Here is an 18,752-nt window from a genome sequence, read left to right as displayed (position 1 = left end):
TCTGATAGAGGGCCATGAGACTTAGACCTGAGTGCAAAAATGGAGGCTTTAGCCCCTCCCAGAGCTGAGATATCGGAACTCAAAAATTCGGCCCGAAAAAAAAAAACGACAGTGGTACCCCTTACGTTTTTGTTTTTTTTTCGGGCGAAAAATGAGGTTTCTCCAATCTTCCCAAAACTCTGGATTCTGATAGAGGGCCATGAGACTTAGACCTGAGTGCAAAAATGGAGGCTCTAGCCCCTTCCAGAGCTGAGATATCGGAACTAAAAAATTTGACCCGAAAAAAAAAACGACAGTGGTACCCCTTACGTTTTTTTTTTTTTTTCGGGCGAAAAATTCATTTCTCCAATCTTCCCAAAACTCTGGATTCTGATAGAGGGCCATGAGACTTAGACCTGAGTGCAAAAATGGAGGCTCTAGACAATTCCAGAGCTGAGATATCAAAACTCAAAAATTCGGCCCGAAAAAAAAAACGACAGTGGTACCACTTACGTTTTTGTTTTTTTTTTCAGGTGAAAAATTAAGTTTCTCCAATCTTCCCAAAACTCTGGATTCTGATAGAGGGCCATGAGACTTAGACTTGAGTGCAAAAATGGAGGCTCTAGCCCCTTCCAGAGCTGAGATATCGAAACTCAAAAATTCGGCCCGAAAAAAAAAAACGACAGTGGTACCCCTTACGTTTTTTTTTTCGGGCGAAAAATTAAGTTTCTCCAATCTTCCCAAAACTTTGGATTCTGATAGAGGGCCATGAGACTTAGACCTGAGTGCAAAAATGGAGGCTCTAGCCCCTTCCAGAGCTGAGATATCGAAACTCAAAAATTCGGCCCGAAAAAAAAAAACGACAGTGGTACCCCTTACGTTTTTTTTTTCGGGCGAAAAATTAAGTTTCTCCAATCTTCCTAAAACTCTGGATTCTGATAGAGGGCCATGAGACTTAGACTTGAGTGCAAAAATGGAGGCTCTAGCCCCTTCTATAGCTGAGATATCGGAACTCAAAAATTTGACCCGAAAAAAAAAACGACAGTGGTACCCCTTTCGTTTTTTTTTTTCGGGCGAAAAATTAAGTTTCTCCAATCTTCTCAAAACTCTGGATTCTGATAGAGGGCCATGAGACTTAGACCTGAGTGCAAAAATGGAGGCTCTAGCCCCTTCCAGAGCTGAGATATCGAAACTCAAAAATTCGGCCCGAAAAAAAAAAACGACAGTGGTACCCCTTACGTTTTTTTTTTTCGGGCGAAAAATTAAGTTTCTCCAATCTTCCCAAAACTCTGGATTCTGATAGAGGGCCATGAGACTTAGACCTGAGTGCAAAAATGGAGGCTCTAGCCCCTTCTAGAGCTGAGATATCGGAACTCAAAAATTTGACCCGAAAAAAAAAACGACAGTGGTACCCCTTTCGTTTTTTTTTTTCGGGCGAAAAATTAAGTTTCTCCAATCTTCTCAAAACTCTGGATTCTGATAGAGGGCCATGAGACTTAGACCTGAGTGCAAAAATGGAGGCTCTAGCCCCTTCCAGAGCTGAGATATCGAAACTCAAAAATTCGGCCCGAAAAAAAAAACGACAGTGGTACCCCTTACGTTTTTTTTTTTCGGGCGAAAAATTAAGTTTCTCCAATCTTCCCAAAACTCTGGATTCTGATAGAGGGCCATGAGACTTAGACCTGAGTGCAAAAATGGAGGCTCTAGCCCCTTCCAGAGCTGAGATATCGAAACTCAAAAATTCGGCCCGAAAAAAAAAAACGACAGTGGTACCCCTTACGTTTTTTTTTTTCGGGCGAAAAATTAAGTTTCTCCAATCTTCCCAAAACTCTGGATTCTGATAGAGGGTCATGAGACTTAGACCTGAGTGCAAAAATGGAGGCTCTAGCCCCTTCCAGAGCTGAGATATCGAAACTCAAAAATTCGGCCCGAAAAAAAAAAAACGACAGTGGTACCCCTTACGTTTTTTTTTTTTTCGGGCGAAAAATTAAGTTTCTCCAATCTTCCCAAAACTCTGGATTCTGATAGAGGGCCATGAGACTTAGACCTGAGTGCAAAAATGGAGGCTTTAGCCCCTCCCAGAGCTGAGATATCGGAACTCAAAAATTCGGCCCGAAAAAAAAAAACGACAGTGGTACCCCTTACGTTTTTGTTTTTTTTTCGGGCGAAAAATGAGGTTTCTCCAATCTTCCCAAAACTCTGGATTCTGATAGAGGGCCATGAGACTTAGACCTGAGTGCAAAAATGGAGGCTCTAGCCCCTTCCAGAGCTGAGATATCGGAACTAAAAAATTTGACCCGAAAAAAAAAACGACAGTGGTACCCCTTACGTTTTTTTTTTTTTTTCGGGCGAAAAATTCATTTCTCCAATCTTCCCAAAACTCTGGATTCTGATAGAGGGCCATGAGACTTAGACCTGAGTGCAAAAATGGAGGCTCTAGACAATTCCAGAGCTGAGATATCAAAACTCAAAAATTCGGCCCGAAAAAAAAAACGACAGTGGTACCACTTACGTTTTTGTTTGTTTTTTTCGGGTGAAAAATTAAGTTTCTCCAATCTTCCCAAAACTCTGGATTCTGATAGAGGGCCATGAGACTTAGACCTGAGTGCAAAAATGGAGGCTCTAGCCCCTTCCAGAGCTGAGATATCGAAACTCAAAAATCCGTCCCGAAAAAAAAAAACGACAGTGGTACCCCTTACGTTTTTTTTTTTCGGGCGAAAAATTAAGTTTCTCCAATCTTCCCAAAACTCTGGATTCTGATAGAGGGCCATGAGACTTAGACCTGATTGCAAAAATGGAGGCTCTAGCCCCTTCCAGAGCTGAGATATCGAAACTCAAAAATTCGGCCCGAAAAAAAAAAACGACAGTGGTACCCCTTACGTTTTTTTTTTTTTTCGGGCGAAAAATTAAGTTTCTCCAATCTTCCCAAAACTCTGGATTCTGATAGAGGGCCATGAGACTTAGACCTGAGTGCAAAAATGGAGGCTCTAGCCCCTTCCAGAGCTGAGATATCGAAACTCAAAAATTCGGCCCGAAAAAAAAAAACGACAGTGGTACCCCTTACGTTTTTTTTTTCGGGCGAAAAATTAAGTTTCTCCAATCTTCCCAAAACTCTGGATTCTGATAGAGGGTCATGAGACTTAGACCTGAGTGCAAAAATGGAGGCTCTAGACCCTTCCAGAGCTGAGATATCGAAACTCAAAAATTTGGCCCGAAAAAAAAAAAACGACAGTGGTACCCCTTACGTTTTTTTTTTTTTTCGGGCGAAAAATTAAGTTTCTCCAATCTTCCCAAAACTCTGGATTCTGATAGAGGGCCATGAGACTTAGACCTGAGTGCAAAAATGGAGGCTTTAGCCCCTCCCAGAGCTGAGATATCGGAACTCAAAAATTCGGCCCGAAAAAAAAAAACGACAGTGGTACCCCTTACGTTTTTGTTTTTTTTTCGGGCGAAAAATGAGGTTTCTCCAATCTTCCCAAAACTCTGGATTCTGATAGAGGGCCATGAGACTTAGACCTGAGTGCAAAAATGGAGGCTCTAGCCCCTTCCAGAGCTGAGATATCGAAACTCAAAAATTCGGCCCGAAAAAAAAAAACGACAGTGGTACCCCTTACGTTTTTTTTTTCGGGCGAAAAATTAAGTTTCTCCAATCTTCCCAAAACTCTGGATTCTGATAGAGGGCCATGAGACTTAGACTTGAGTGCAAAAATGGAGGCTCTAGCCCCTTCTATAGCTGAGATATCGGAACTCAAAAATTTGACCCGAAAAAAATAACGACAGTGGTACCCCTTTCGTTTTTTTTTTTCGGGCGAAAAATTAAGTTTCTCCAATCTTCTCAAAACTCTGGATTCTGATAGAGGGCCATGAGACTTAGACCTGAGTGCAAAAATGGAGGCTGTAGCCCCTTCCAGAGCTGAGATATCGAAACTCAAAAATTCGGCCCGAAAAAAAAAAACGACAGTGGTACCCCTTACGTTTTTTTTTTTCGGGCGAAAAATTAAGTTTCTCCAATCTTCCCAAAACTCTGGATTCTGATAGAGGGCCATGAGACTTAGACCTGAGTGCAAAAATGGAGGCTCTAGCCCCTTCTAGAGCTGAGATATCGGAACTCAAAAATTTGACCCGAAAAAAAAAACGACAGTGGTACCCCTTTCGTTTTTTTTTTTCGGGCGAAAAATTAAGTTTCTCCAATCTTCTCAAAACTCTGGATTCTGATAGAGGGCCATGAGACTTAGACCTGAGTGCAAAAATGGAGGCTCTAGCCCCTTCCAGAGCTGAGATATCGAAACTCAAAAATTCGGCCCGAAAAAAAAAACGACAGTGGTACCCCTTACGTTTTTTTTTTTCGGGCGAAAAATTAAGTTTCTCCAATCTTCCCAAAACTCTGGATTCTGATAGAGGGCCATGAGACTTAGACCTGAGTGCAAAAATGGAGGCTCTAGACCCTTCCAGAGCTGAGATATCGAAACTCAAAAAGTCGGCCCGAAAAAAAAACGACAGTGGTACCCCTTACGTTTTTTTTTTTTCGGGCGAAAAATTCATTTCTCCAATCTTCCCAAAACTCTGGATTCTGATAGAGGGCCATGAGACTTAGACCTGAGTGCAAAAATGGAGGCTCTAGCCCCTTCCAGAGCTGAGATATCGAAACTCAAAAATTCGGCCCGAAAAAAAAATGACAGTGGTACCCCTTACGTTTTTTTTTTTCGGGCGAAAAATCGAGTTTCTCCAATCTTCCCAAAACTCTGGATTCTGATAGAGGGCCATGAGACTTAGACCTGAGTGCAAAAATGGAGGCTCTAGCTCCTTCCAGAGCTGAGATATCGAAACTCAAAAATTCGGCCAGAAAAAAAAAACGACAGTGGTACCCCTTACGTTTTTTTTTTTCGGGCGAAAAATTAAGTTTCTCCAATCTTCCCAAAACTCTGGATTCTGATAGAGGGCCATGAGACTTAGACCTGAGTGCAAAAATGGAGGCTCTAGCCCCTTCTAGAGCTGAGATATCGGAACTCAAAAATTTGACCCGAAAAAAAAACGACAGTGGTACCCCTTTCGTTTTTTTTTTTGGGCGAAAAATTAAGTTTCTCCAATCTTCTCAAAACTCTGGATTCTGATAGAGGGCCATGAGACTTAGACCTGAGTGCAAAAATGGAGGCTCTAGCCCCTTCCAGAGCTGAGATATCGAAACTCAAAAATTCGGCCCGAAAAAAAAAAACGACAGTGGTACCCCTTACGTTTTTTTTTTTCGGGCGAAAAATTAAGTTTCTCCAATCTTCCCAAAACTCTGGATTCTGATAGAGGGTCATGAGACTTAGACCTGAGTGCAAAAATGGAGGCTCTAGCCCCTTCCAGAGCTGAGATATCGAAACTCAAAAATTCGGCCCGAAAAAAAAAAACGACAGTGGTACCCCTTACGTTTTTTTTTTTTTTTCGGGCGAAAAATTAAGTTTCTCCAATCTTCCCAAAACTCTGGATTCTGATAGAGGGCCATGAGACTTAGACCTGAGTGCAAAAATGGAGGCTTTAGCCCCTCCCAGAGCTGAGATATCGGAACTCAAAAATTCGGCCCGAAAAAAAAAAACGACAGTGGTACCCCTTACGTTTTTTTTTTTTTTTCGGGCGAAAAATGAGGTTTCTCCAATCTTCCCAAAACTCTGGATTCTGATAGAGGGCCATGAGACTTAGACCTGAGTGCAAAAATGGAGGCTCTAGCCCCTTCCAGAGCTGAGATATCGGAACTAAAAAATTTGACCCGAAAAAAAAAAACGACAGTGGTACCCCTTACGTTTTTTTTTTTTTTTCGGGCGAAAAATTCATTTCTCCAATCTTCCCAAAACTCTGGATTCTGATAGAGGGCCATGAGACTTAGACCTGAGTGCAAAAATGGAGGCTCTAGACAATTCCAGAGCTGAGATATCAAAACTCAAAAATTCGGCCCGAAAAAAAAAACGACAGTGGTACCACTTACGTTTTTGTTTTTTTTTTCGGGTGAAAAATTAAGTTTCTCCAATCTTCCCAAAACTCTGGATTCTGATAGAGGGCCATGAGACTTAGACCTGAGTGCAAAAATGGAGGCTCTAGCCCCTTCCAGAGCTGAGATATCGAAACTCAAAAATTCGGCCCGAAAAAAAAAAACGACAGTGGTACCCCTTACGTTTTTTTTTTCGGGCGAAAAATTAAGTTTCTCCAATCTTCCCAAAACTCTGGATTCTGATAGAGGGCCATGAGACTTAGACCTGAGTGCAAAAATGGAGGCTCTAGCCCCTTCCAGAGCTGAGATATCGAAACTCAAAAATTCGGCCCGAAGAAAAAAAACGACAGTGGTACCCCTTACGTTTTTTTTTTCGGGCGAAAAATTAAGTTTCTCCAATCTTCCCAAAACTCTGGATTCTGATAGAGGGCCATGAGACTTAGACTTGAGTGCAAAAATGGAGGCTCTAGCCCCTTCTATAGCTGAGATATCGGAACTCAAAAATTTGACCCGAAAAAAAAAACGACAGTGGTACCCCTTTCGTTTTTTTTTTCGGGCGAAAAATTAAGTTTCTCCAATCTTCTCAAAACTCTGGATTCTGATAGAGGGCCATGAGACTTAGACCTGAGTGCAAAAATGGAGGCTCTAGCCCCTTCCAGAGCTGAGATATCGAAACTCAAAAATTCGGCCCGAAAAAAAAAACGACAGTGGTACCCCTTACGTTTTTTTTTTTCGGGCGAAAAATTAAGTTTCTCCAATCTTCCCAAAACTCTGGATTCTGATAGGGGGCCATGAGACTTACACCCGAGTGCAAAAATGGAGGCTCTAGCCCCTTCCAGAGCTGAGATATCGGAACTCAAAAATTCGACCCGAAAAAAAAAACGACAGTGGTACCCCTTTCGTTTTTTTTTTTCGGGCGAAAAATTAAGTTTCTCCAATCTTCTCAAAACTCTGGATTCTGATAGAGGGCCATGAGACTTAGACCTGAGTGCAAAAATGGAGGCTCTAGACCCTTCCAGAGCTGAGATATCGAAACTCAAAAATTCGGCTCGAAAAAAAAAACGACAGTGGTACCCCTTACGTTTTTTTTTTTCGGGCGAAAAATTAAGTTTCTCCAATCTTCCCAAAACTCTGGATTCTGATAGAGGGTCATGAGACTTAGACCTGAGTGCAAAAATGGAGGCTCTAGCCCCTTCCAGAGCTGAGATATCGAAACTCAAAAATTCGGCCCGAAAAAAAAAACGACAGTGGTACCCCTTACGGTTTTTTTTTTTTTCGGGCGAAAAATTAGGTTTCTCCAATCTTCCCAAAACTCTGGATTCTGATAGAGGGCCATGAGACTTAGACCTGAGTGCAAAAATGGAGGCTCTAGCCCCTTCCAGAGCTGAGATATCGGAACTAAAAAATTTGACCCGAAAAAAAAAAACGACAGTGGTACCCCTTACGTTTTTTTTTTCGGGCAAAAAATTAAGTTTCTCCAATCTTCCCAAAACTCTGGATTCTGATAGAGGGCCATGAGACTTAGACCTGAGTGCAAAAATGGAGGCTCTAGCCCCTTCCAGAGCTGAGATATCGGAACTCAAAAATTTGACCCGAAAAAAAAACGACAGTGGTACCCCTTTCGTTTTTTTTTTCGGGCAAAAAATTAAGTTTCTCCAATCTTCCCAAAACTCTGGATTCTGATAGAGGGCCATGAGACTTAGACCTGAGTGCAAAAATGGAGGCTCTAGCCCCTTCCAGAGCTGAGATATCGAAACTCAAAAATTCGGCCCGAAAAAAAACGACAGTGGTACCCCTTACGTTTTTTTTTTTCGGGCGAAAAATTAAGTTTCTCCAATCTTCCCAAAACTCTGGATTCTGATAGAGGGCCATGAGACTTAGACCTGAGTGCAAAAATGGAGGCTCTAGAAAATTCCAGAGCTGAGATATCGAAACTCAAAAAGTCGGCCCGAAAAAAAAACGACAGTGGTACCCCTTACGTTTTTTTTTTTCGGGCGAAAAATTAAGTTTCTCCAATCTTCCCAAAACTATGGATTCTGATAGAGGGCCATGAGACTTAGACCTGAGTGCAAAAATGGAGGCTCTAGCCCCTTCCAGAGCTGAGATATCGGAACTCAAAAATTTGACCCGAAAAAAAAAACGACAGTGGTACCCCTTACGTTTTTTTTTTCGGGCGAAAAATTCAGTTTCTCCAATCTTCCCAAAACTCTGGATTCTGATAGAGGGCCATGAGACTTAGACCTGAGTGCAAAAATGGAGGCTCTAGCCCCTTCTAGAGCTGAGATATCGGAACTCAAAAATTTGACCCGAAAAAAAAAACGACAGTGGTACCCCTTTCGTTTTTTTTTTTCGGGCGAAAAATTCAGTTTCTCCAATCTTCTCAAAACTCTGGATTCTGATAGAGGGCCATGAGACTTAGACCTGAGTGCAAAAATGGAGGCTCTAGCCCCTTCCAGAGCTGAGATATCGAAACTCAAAAATTCGGCCCGAAAAAAAAACGACAGTGGTACCCCTTACGTTTTTTTTTTTTCGGGCGAAAAATTAAGTTTCTCCAATCTTCCCAAAACTCTGGATTCTGATAGAGGGCCATGAGACTTAGACCTGAGTGCAAAAATGGAGGCTCTAGCCCCTTCCAGAGCTGAGATATCGGAACTTAAAAATTTGACCCGAAAAAAAAACGACAGTGGTACCCCTTACGTTTTTTTTTTTCGGGCGAAAAATTAAGTTTCTCCAATCTTCCCAAAACTCTGGATTCTGATAGAGGGCCATGAGACTTAGACCTGAGTGCAAAAATGGAGGCTCTAGCCCCTTCCAGAGCTGAGATATCGGAACTCAAAAATTTGACCCGAAAAAAAAACGACAGTGGTACCCCTTTCGTTTTTTTTTTTCGGGCGAAAAATTAAGTTTCTCCAATCTTCTCAAAACTCTGGATTCTGATAGAGGACCATGAGACTTAGACCTGAGTGCAAAAATGGAGGCTCTAGCCCCTTCCAGAGCTAAGATATCGAAACTCAAAAATTCGGCCCGAAAAAAAAACGACAGTGGTACCCCTTACGTTTTTTTTTTCGGGCGAAAAATTAAGTTTCTCCAATCTTCCCAAAACTCTGGATTCTGATAGAAGGTCATGAGACTTAGACCTGAGTGCAAAAATGGAGGCTCTAGCCCCTTCCAGAGCTGATATATCGAAACTCAAAAATTCGGCCCGAAAAAAAAAACCGACAGTGGTACCCCTTACGTTTTTTTTTTTTTTTTCGGGCGAAAAATTAAGTTTCTCCAATCTTCCCAAAACTCTGGATTCTGATAGAGGGCCATGAGACTTAGACCTGAGTGCAAAAATGGAGGCTTTAGCCCCTTCCAGAGCTGAGATATCGGAACTCAAAAATTCGGCCCGAAAAAAAAAAACGACAGTGGTACCCCTTACGTTTTTTTTTTTTTCGGGCGAAAAATTAGGTTTCTCCAATCTTCCCAAAACTCTGGATTCTGATAGAGGGCCATGAGACTTAGACCTGAGTGCAAAAATGGAGGCTCTAGCCCCTTCCAGAGCTGAGATATCGGAACTAAAAAAATTTGACCCGAAAAAAAAACTACAGTGGTACCCCTTACGTTTTTTTTTTTCGGGCGAAAAATTCATTTCTCCAATCTTCCCAAAACTCTGGATTCTGATAGAGGGCCATGAGACTTAGACCTGAGTGCAAAAATGGAGGCTCTAGACCCTTCCAGAGCTGAGATATCGAAACTCAAAAATTCGGCCCGAAAAAAAAATGACAGTGGTACCCCTTACGGGTTTTTTTTTTCGGGCGAAAAATTAAGTTTCTCCAATCTTCCCAAAACTCTGGATTCTGATAGAGGGCCATGAGACTTAGACCTGAGTGCAAAAATGGAGGCTCTAGACCCTTCCAGAGCTGAGATATCGAAACTCAAAAATTCGGCCCGAAAAAAAAATGACAGTGGTACGTACCCCTTACGGTTTTTTTTTTCGGGCGAAAAATTAAGTTTCTCCAATCTTCCCAAAACTCTGGATTCTGATAGAGGGCCATGAGACTTAGACCTGAGTGCAAAAATGGAGGCTCTAGACCCTTCCAGAGCTGAGATATCGGAACTCAAAAATTTGACCCGAAAAAAAAAACCACAGTGGTACCCCTTTCGTTTTTTTTTTTTCGGGCGAAAAATTAAGTTTCTCCAATCTTCTCAAAACTCTGGATTCTGATAGAGGGCCATGAGACTTAGACCTGAGTGCAAAAATGGAGGCTCTAGTCCCTTCCAGAGCTGAGATATCGAAACTCAAAAATTCGGCCCGAAAAAAAAACGACAGTGGTACCCCTTACGTTTTTTTTTTTTTTCGGGCGAAAAATTAAGTTTCTCCAATCTTCCCAAAACTCTGGATTCTGATAGAGGGCCATGAGACTTAGACCTGAGTGCAAAAATGGAGGCTCTAGCCCCTTCCAGAGCTGAGATATCGGAACTCAAAAATTTGACCCGAAAAAAAAAACGACAGTGGTACCCCTTACGTTTTTTTTTTTCGGGCGAAAAATTAAGTTTCTCCAATCTTCTCAAAACTCTGGATTCTGATAGAGGGCCATGAGACTTAGACCTGAGTGCAAAAATGGAGGCTCTAGACCCTTCCAGAGCTGAGATATCGGAACTCAAAAATTTGACCCGAAAAAAAAAACGACAGTGGTACCCCTTTCGTTTTTTTTTTTCGGGCGAAAAATTAAGTTTCTCCAATCTTCTCAAAACTCTGGATTCTGATAGAGGGCCATGAGACTTAGACCTGAGTGCAAAAATGGAGGCTCTAGCCCCTTCCAGAGCTAAGATATCGAAACTCAAAAATTCGGCCCGAAAAAAAAACGACAGTGGTACCCCTTACGTTTTTTTTTTCGGGCGAAAAATTAAGTTTCTCCAATCTTCCCAAAACTCTGGATTCTGATAGAGGGTCATGAGACTTAGACCTGAGTGCAAAAATGGAGGCTCTAGCCCCTTCCAGAGCTGAGATATTGAAACTCAAAAATTCGGCCCGAAAAAAACAACAACAGTGGTACCCCTTACGTTTTTTTTTTTTTTCGGGCGAAAAATTAGGTTTCTCCAATCTTCCCAAAACTCTGGATTCTGATAGAGGGCCATGAGACTTAGACCTGAGTGCAAAAATGGAGGCTCTAGCCCCTTCCAGAGCTGAGATATCGGAACTAAAAAATTTGACCCGAAAAAAAACGACAGTGGTACCCCTTTCGTTTTTTTTTTTCGGGCAAAAAATTAAGTTTCTCCAATCTTCCCAAAACTCTGGATTCTGATAGAGGGCCATGAGACTTAGACCTGAGTGCAAAAATGGAGGCTCTAGCCCCTTCCAGAGCTGAGATATCGGAACTAAAAAATTTGACCCGAAAAAAAAACGATAGTGGTACCCCTTATGGTTTTTTTTTTTTCGGGCGAAAAATTCATTTCTCCAATCTTCCCAAAACTCTGGATTCTGATAGAGGGCCATGAGACTTAGACCTGAGTGCAAAAATGGAGGCTCTAGCCCCTTCCAGAGCTGAGATATCGGAACTCAAAAATTTGACCCGAAAAAAAAAACGACAGTGGTACCCCTTTCGTTTTTTTTTTTTCGGGCGAAAAATTAAGTTTCTCCAATCTTCTCAAAACTCTGGATTCTGATAGAGGGCCATGAGACTTAGACCTGAGTGCAAAAATGGAGGCTCTAGCCCCTTCCAGAGCTGAGATATCGGAACTCAAAAATTTGACCCAAAAAAAAAACGACAGTGGTACCCCTTACGGTTTTTTTTTTTCGGGCGAAAAATTCATTTCTCCAATCTTCCCAAAACTCTGGATTCTGATAGAGGGCCATGAGACTTAGACCTGAGTGCAAAAATGGAGGCTCTAGCCCCTTCCAGAGCTGAGATATCGAAACGCAAAAATTCGGCCCGAAAAAAAAACGACAGTGGTACACCTTACGTTTTTTTTTTTGGGCGAAAAATTAAGTTTCTCCAATCTTCCCAAAACTCTGGATTCTGATAGAGGGCCATGAGACTTAGACCTGAGTGCAATAATGGAGGCTCTAAACCCTTCCAGAGCTGAGATATCGAAACTCAAAAATTCGGCCCGAAAAAAAAATGACAGTGGTACCCCTTACGTTGTTTTTTTTTCGGGCGAAAAATTAAGTTTCTCCAATCTTCCCAAAACTCTGGATTCTGATAGAGGGCCATGAGACTTAGACCTGAGTGCAAAAAATGGAGGCTCTAGGCCCTTCCAGAGCTGAGATATCGAAACTCAAAAATTTGACCCGAAAAAAAAAAAACGACAGTGGTACCCCTTTCGTTTTTTTTTTCGGGCTAAATATTAAGTTTCTCCAATCTCCTCAAAACTGATAGAGGGCCATGAGACTTAGACCTGAGTGCAAAAATGGAGGCTCTAGCCCCTTCCAGAGCTGAGATATCGAAACTCAAAAATCCGGCCCGAAAAAAAACGACAGTGGTACCCCTTACGGTTTTTTTTTTTCAGGCTAAAAATTAAGTTTCTCCAATCTTCCCAAAACTCTGGATTCTGATAGAGGGCCATGAGACTTAGACCTGAGTGCAAAAATGGAGGCTCTAGCCCCTTCCAGAGCTGAGATATCGGGCTCCTCCCGTCGACTCTAGAAAAAAATGACTCTAGATTGATTCGAAGATATTTAGTTTGTTACAAACAATGTGCAATCTGTAAAACAAAAACCTCAAAATTATAGTTGAAATGGTATACTGCTGGGATGTTTTAAAAGTATAGACCAATGTTCTTAAAGTATAGACCAACAAATTTCATGTTTATTAATTTATTTCATGTTGGTACATTTTTGGGAAGTACACCTGTTTTGACCTGATGTCCATTGGAATGGACAAAAAAATCACAATGAAAGCAATTATATAAAAAAAAAAATTCTTTTGTTTTAATTTATAGAAACCTCATGAGCTGGTAAAATGTACTTTTATATTTTTCAGAAACTTGAAACATAATTCAGGTCTGAGGGGGTTAAAATTACAGTTAATTCAGCACTGGATAACAGTGAATAATTATCATAATTATGCAGCATTGTGACATTGTAAATATTAAAAGAAAACAAAAAAGAAGTGCAAACCAGATTAAACTCTTTTAATTGAGGGAAAAACCACAACTCTTAGTTAAAATACTCCAAAATAAATTTTAATGTTTATAAATCTCTATACTTAAATATATACATTATGTGCAAATAAAATGTTCAACATTAAATTAAACTATGCAGAGCGTGTGAATAATAGTATCATTCCTTATTATTGTGTATATGTTGTCTAGTATTTAATCCTCTCTATTGGCACCCAATTGTAGAAAATCTAAATAAAAGACAAATCTGAATAAAAGAAAGAAAGAAATGAATTAACCAAAAGACAAGATGTCCAATTCATTTTTTTTTTTTTTTGGAAAGTTCCTCTTGAGTACTCAGATGTTCAGATGATACATAGAGCTGATTTCTTCTTGTATATGAATTATGTGCATGTATATAATTTATATAGGATTGGGAAACAGTCTAACATAATGTCTACATGTTGTTAAAAAATATTGAAGGAATATGACCAAAAGAAGGTACCAAACCTACAAAACATATGTGATAAAAATTCAGTGCATACAATGTCTCACAGGGTTTTACTCTTCTCAGGGAAGATGAGACTTATGTGACGATGCAAAAACACAAATCCTCCTAAAACACAAAAGTGCACACACAGTTAAAATAAAATGCTTTTGTTCATTTTCAATAGTTCTGCAATTTTCGCCTGTCAATCCTTTGATATCACAGTGACTCGATTGAGTGTCTTAGACTTGCCTGAATTTTGTAGATATGAAAAAAAAAGCTGACATTCATTTGATCTAATGAGAGGTTTTCAAATTAGAATGAGATGTCGTTGTAAATATGACACTGATAAGCCCCATTAAGCCCCACTACATTCAGCTTTTACAGACTTCATAGCTTATCTCATTTATCTTCATGTAGCTACATACCTACTTTTGCATGTTTAAGCGGTTTCTTGTAGGTAAACCGTGTCGCTACCATTGCTAGCCTGCTAACAACTGACTTGCTTCGCTGATTCTTCACATTGTGGCCGTCCTCCAAGTTTGTAATGCAGCACATCATATCTAGAGCTCATAGGTCTTCATTTTAAAATGAGTTCTGACAGTGATTCTTCCAGCTTCAAGTGGAATCCTTCTAGTGCCAGCTCTCCCTGACGTGTCAAACGCTGTAGTGCCTAGGCCGCCACGTGGCCGATCAGATAGATGTTGTCATAGAGGTGGCCAACAAAGTCCTCGCTGATGTTCTGAGCAGCCCGCCGTGTGTTTCGGATAAACTCCCTTTTGGACATCTTGTTCTTTACGTGAGGGCTGGTCAGATCGATGGAGAGAAGGATGAGGGAGTAGCACAGCACGTACACAGCATCTGCAAAACCAGATTAGAGAGAGAGAGAGGGAGAGAGAGAATGTAGAAATGTTTGCATTATGCAGAAACAGTATTTATATTTCACAATATTACATTTTAACATAACTGGTTTTTGTTTGAATATATTTAAAAATGCAATTTAGTCCTGTGATCGCAAAGCAGAATTTTCAGGATCATTGCTCCAGTCTTTAGTGTTACATGACTAATCAGAAATCCTTCTACTATGCTGATTTGGTGCTCAGTTAGTATCAATTATTATTGGTGCTGAATTATTAATAATGGTTCATATTATTATCAATATTGAAAATTTTGCTGCTTTATATTTCAGTAACATTTTTTGTGGAAACTTTTACATTTTGTGTCTTTGTGATGCAAAGATTCTTTGATGAATAGAAAAAAAAAATCAGCATCTATTTGAAATAGAAATCCTTAGTAACATTATAGATGTCACTGGCACTTGAATCAATTTAATGTATTGGTTAAATATATATATATATATATTAGGGCTGTGCAAAAATTAATTGCGATTAATCGCATCCAAAATAAAAGTCTGTGTTTACATAATATATTTGTGTGTGCTGTATATAATTATTTTGTATATATGAATACCTATGCATGCATGTATATATTTAAGAATTATTTGTGCTTAAATTCTGTGTATATATATAAATGCATAATCTATATTATATAAATATAAATATTTTATATATGAGTAACACATTTTCTTAAATATATACATGCATGTGTGTGTATTTATATATACAAAATAATTATATACAGCACACACAAATATATTATGTAAACACAGACTTTTATTTTGGATACGATTAATCGCAATTAATTTTTGCACAGCCCTAATATATATATATATATATATATAAATAAATAAATAACTTAATTGTCCCAATAATTGCCCAAATTATTTTTAAATGGTGCACTCTTTCCACAAAATATTTTGCAGCTGTTTTCATCATTAATAATAAGAAATGGCAAATAAAACCCAACAAGTTAAGCTAACTCATTTCATTTGAGGAAACCGATTGCCTCAATTCATTTCAGTTTATAAAAACAATAGTTATGAGTACTCTGAACTTATTTTATTCGAGTTCACTAAAACAATAATATTTCTTAAAACACACTTACATTTTACACTGCATTTAATACTGTATATAGCTGAAACTTCACTTTATTGAGTAAAAACTGTGCAGTTATTTTTGTAAGAATATTTTTTTAATCAAATAATTTCTATTAATCATTCTAATTAATTAACTGATTAGTCCAAACCTTTGACTGCCCATTTATTCACACATGTATAATGAAATGTAAACAATATGAGAAGAGCACAACTCGGCTTGAACTCGGTCAGTAATTTTTTAAAAATCTTCCTGCTTGTACATGCTACTGTATATACATGCACTACAGGTCACATGTTATTGCAGGCGATAACTCTGATTGGTTGGACTCAACACAGAGCCCTCTTCTGATAACAGTTTAAGCCAGCAGGCTTAGCTCGGCTTTAGAAGCAAACGGCAGTGTTAGTACAAGGATTTCTCACATGTTGTTCTATACAAAGACAAGATCATGCAGATCTGCAGTTAATAAAAGACGGTCGATTTGAATCAATACACGACAATAATCCTGCAAGTTGTGATTTGCATGTACCGAAATTAGAACCAGTACTTTAATTGTTGCTAATAGCAAAAATCTCTGAATGTCACTCGTGACCACCGTGATCTTGATGTCGCAATTACACACTAGATCACATCGTAGTATAAGTGTGGTTCTGGCATCTGTAATGACTGTGCTGTAGTTCACTTAACGGGACTTAAGCCCACTTCCCGGACCAAAGTGGGGTTGCAGGCACAGAAGCGGTGAGAAAACTTAGTGATGAGGGTCTCCAGGTACTCTCCCCGCTCCTCCGGGGCATGAATGTGTCTGAAGAAGTCCCTCAGTGCATTAGGAAGGAACTGGTTACTAAAATTATGAAGTGTGACCAACTCATCCAGGACATCTCGCCTGCAATCACAGGAAACTTAATCAGTAGCAGAATATATATATATATATATATATATTCCTTCATCTAATTCCATATAGAGCTTCTATATATATGTATGTATGTATGTATATACACATATGTGTGTATATATATATATATATATATATATATATATATATGTATACACACACACACACACACACACACACATACATATATATATATATATATATATATATATATATATATATATATAGTGCTTGGTATAATGATATAAAAATAAAAGGGAATAAAAAGATTAGGAAACAAACCGTTCATCAAGATAATTCCGCAACATCTTCCAGTTGAGCATTCTGGTATAGAATATAAACTTGGCAATTTCCTTCGGGTGGTCCAAAAGAATACCTCTGAACATGAAGTAACTGATACCCTAAATGAAAGAACCCACAAAAAACAGGGTGTGTGGGTTAGGGGAAAAACTGAAGGTGGGGGCGAGTTTTTTTGCCAGACACCGCGTTTAGTCCGGAGCAAGGCTATCGCATGTCCTTTAAGTGGACAGCTAAAGCTTTGCTAATCTAACCTAAGACACACGAGCGAGGGGGAGTCAAGACATTCAAATGCATCTTTGAACAGAAATTATGTTTTAAGAGCAGCTTGCATGAGAGAAAAGCCATTCATTTCGTTTTAATCCGGGTTGTGGTCTAAAAGCCTATGTCATGGACCATTATTCATTCTAGGTGAACTTGTAAAAATAATATATTTGGTCTGCTGTATGAGCATTGCCGGGTTATGTGGGAATTTACAGGGTGGAGGAGAAAACCATCATATTAATCATAGCTGAGGTTGGTCAGAATTGTGTTTCCAAAGCACACTGTGGCTATGATCATTTCTCTGTTCTTTGCCCGTTTAAACATTAAATGGCTTTGCCATATAATTACAGAGATATTATTGTGGCGAGAGAGAACAAAAGCGTGTATTTTTTCTACCTCTTGCGGGTTGGCGTTGAAGGTTAAACTTCCTTCATCTAATTCCATATAGAGCTTTCTATAGGAAAATCCAAATGGAAGCCTTCGATTGTATATGGAACAGTGACCCCAAGTGGACTTGCAGAGGCTAGGGGGCAGACAAAGAAAAACAAAGGAATACTTAAACATAAAATAGGTAATATCCCTATTTTTATTTATTTCATAATAGCTACGTAAGTTTGCATCAAATCCATTGAAAGAAACACTATCCTCCCTTATACAGTTCTCCCTGAATTATTATTGAGAAAATACTGAGATGATATTTTATATGGAAGATAAATGCATCACTGACCCCTGCCACAGGTACTCATCATTGCCCAAGTCCTGCCACACACAAGAGGCCAGGCACAGGTCGGTAGCATTCAGGTAGGAGAGAATGGTGATGCTGAGTTCAGGCGGCAGCATCTCAAGATCGATGAAGCCCTGCTCCTCTTTGCCCCTGCGGACGCGCAGCAGGTGACTGATGTCGGAGCCGGGGACCTGGCACTGTGACGTACGGCGCTGCTGCAGCGGTTCAGACAGTGGCGGACCCATCCTTCGGCCCTGCTCTCTCTCCTGCTGGAGGAAGCACTGCTCATTGTACTGCTGCTGCAGCTGCTGGTTCCTCACCACCCTCCACAGAACCTGACCCATCTGCAGATCTGAAAACATATTTAAAAATGCATTTCATTGCAGCTTCATGCATTAAAAAAAACTTGCATACAAGTTTGTGTAGCTTGAGAAAAAAAAAAAAGAAAAGAAAATCCACGACACCAACTTTATACTACATGAAAATTACTACAGTCTTCAGTCATGTGATCCTTGAGAAATCATTCTAATATTCTAAAATGGTGCACAAGAATCACTTATTATTATCGTGCTTTTTTATATTTTTGTGGTAACCACGATACACTACAATTCTAAATTCAGCTTTGCCAGCACAAGAATAAAGTACATTTTAAAATATGTTTAAATAGAAAACAGTTATTTTAAAGGGATACTCCACTTTTTTTGGAAAAGGCTAATTTTACAACTCCCCCAGAGTTAAACAGTTGAGTTTGACCGTTTTCTAATCCATTCAGCCGATTTGTTTGATATTTAGAAGAATAATAGTAACCAGACCGTTTCTGGTCTCATTGACTTCCATAGTAGGAAAAAAATATACTATGGAAGTCAATGAGACCAGGAAATGTCTGGTTACTGATATTCTTCTAAATATCAGAAAATCGGCTGAATACATTCGAAAATGGTAAAACTCAACTGTTTAACTCTGGGGGAGTGGGAAAATTAGCCTATTTCCAAATAAACTGGAATATCCCTTTAAATTGTAATCATATTTTTTCAATATGGCTATTTTTACTCTGTTTTACATTA

General features: G+C 39.5%; 1 protein-coding gene across 1 annotated transcript in view; it reads right to left on the bottom strand.

Moving 5' to 3' along the window:
• Positions 1 to 13,048: 13,048 nt before the first annotated feature.
• The window catches only part of fbxo8 (F-box protein 8), an 8,426-nt gene continuing 2,722 nt past the window's right edge, over positions 13,049 to 18,752 (bottom strand). The window contains exons 2-6 of the mRNA XM_089132144.1: positions 17,692 to 18,040; positions 17,361 to 17,487; positions 16,686 to 16,804; positions 16,199 to 16,394; positions 13,049 to 14,379 (exon numbers count right to left, since the gene is read on the bottom strand). Coding sequence (XP_088988270.1) covers positions 14,191 to 14,379; positions 16,199 to 16,394; positions 16,686 to 16,804; positions 17,361 to 17,487; positions 17,692 to 18,032 — 972 coding nt within the window. The 5' untranslated portion in view covers positions 18,033 to 18,040 and the 3' untranslated portion in view covers positions 13,049 to 14,190. The remainder of the gene's footprint in view (positions 14,380 to 16,198; positions 16,395 to 16,685; positions 16,805 to 17,360; positions 17,488 to 17,691; positions 18,041 to 18,752) is intronic.

The sequence above is a fragment of the Pimephales promelas genome, chromosome 6, assembly GCF_988280905.1.
Source record: "Pimephales promelas chromosome 6, fPimPro1.hap1.1, whole genome shotgun sequence".
Classification (NCBI taxonomy): Eukaryota; Metazoa; Chordata; class Actinopteri; order Cypriniformes; family Leuciscidae; genus Pimephales; species Pimephales promelas.
Note: the sequence above shows the minus strand (reverse complement) of the source record. Positions and strands in the feature narration are given on the sequence as shown.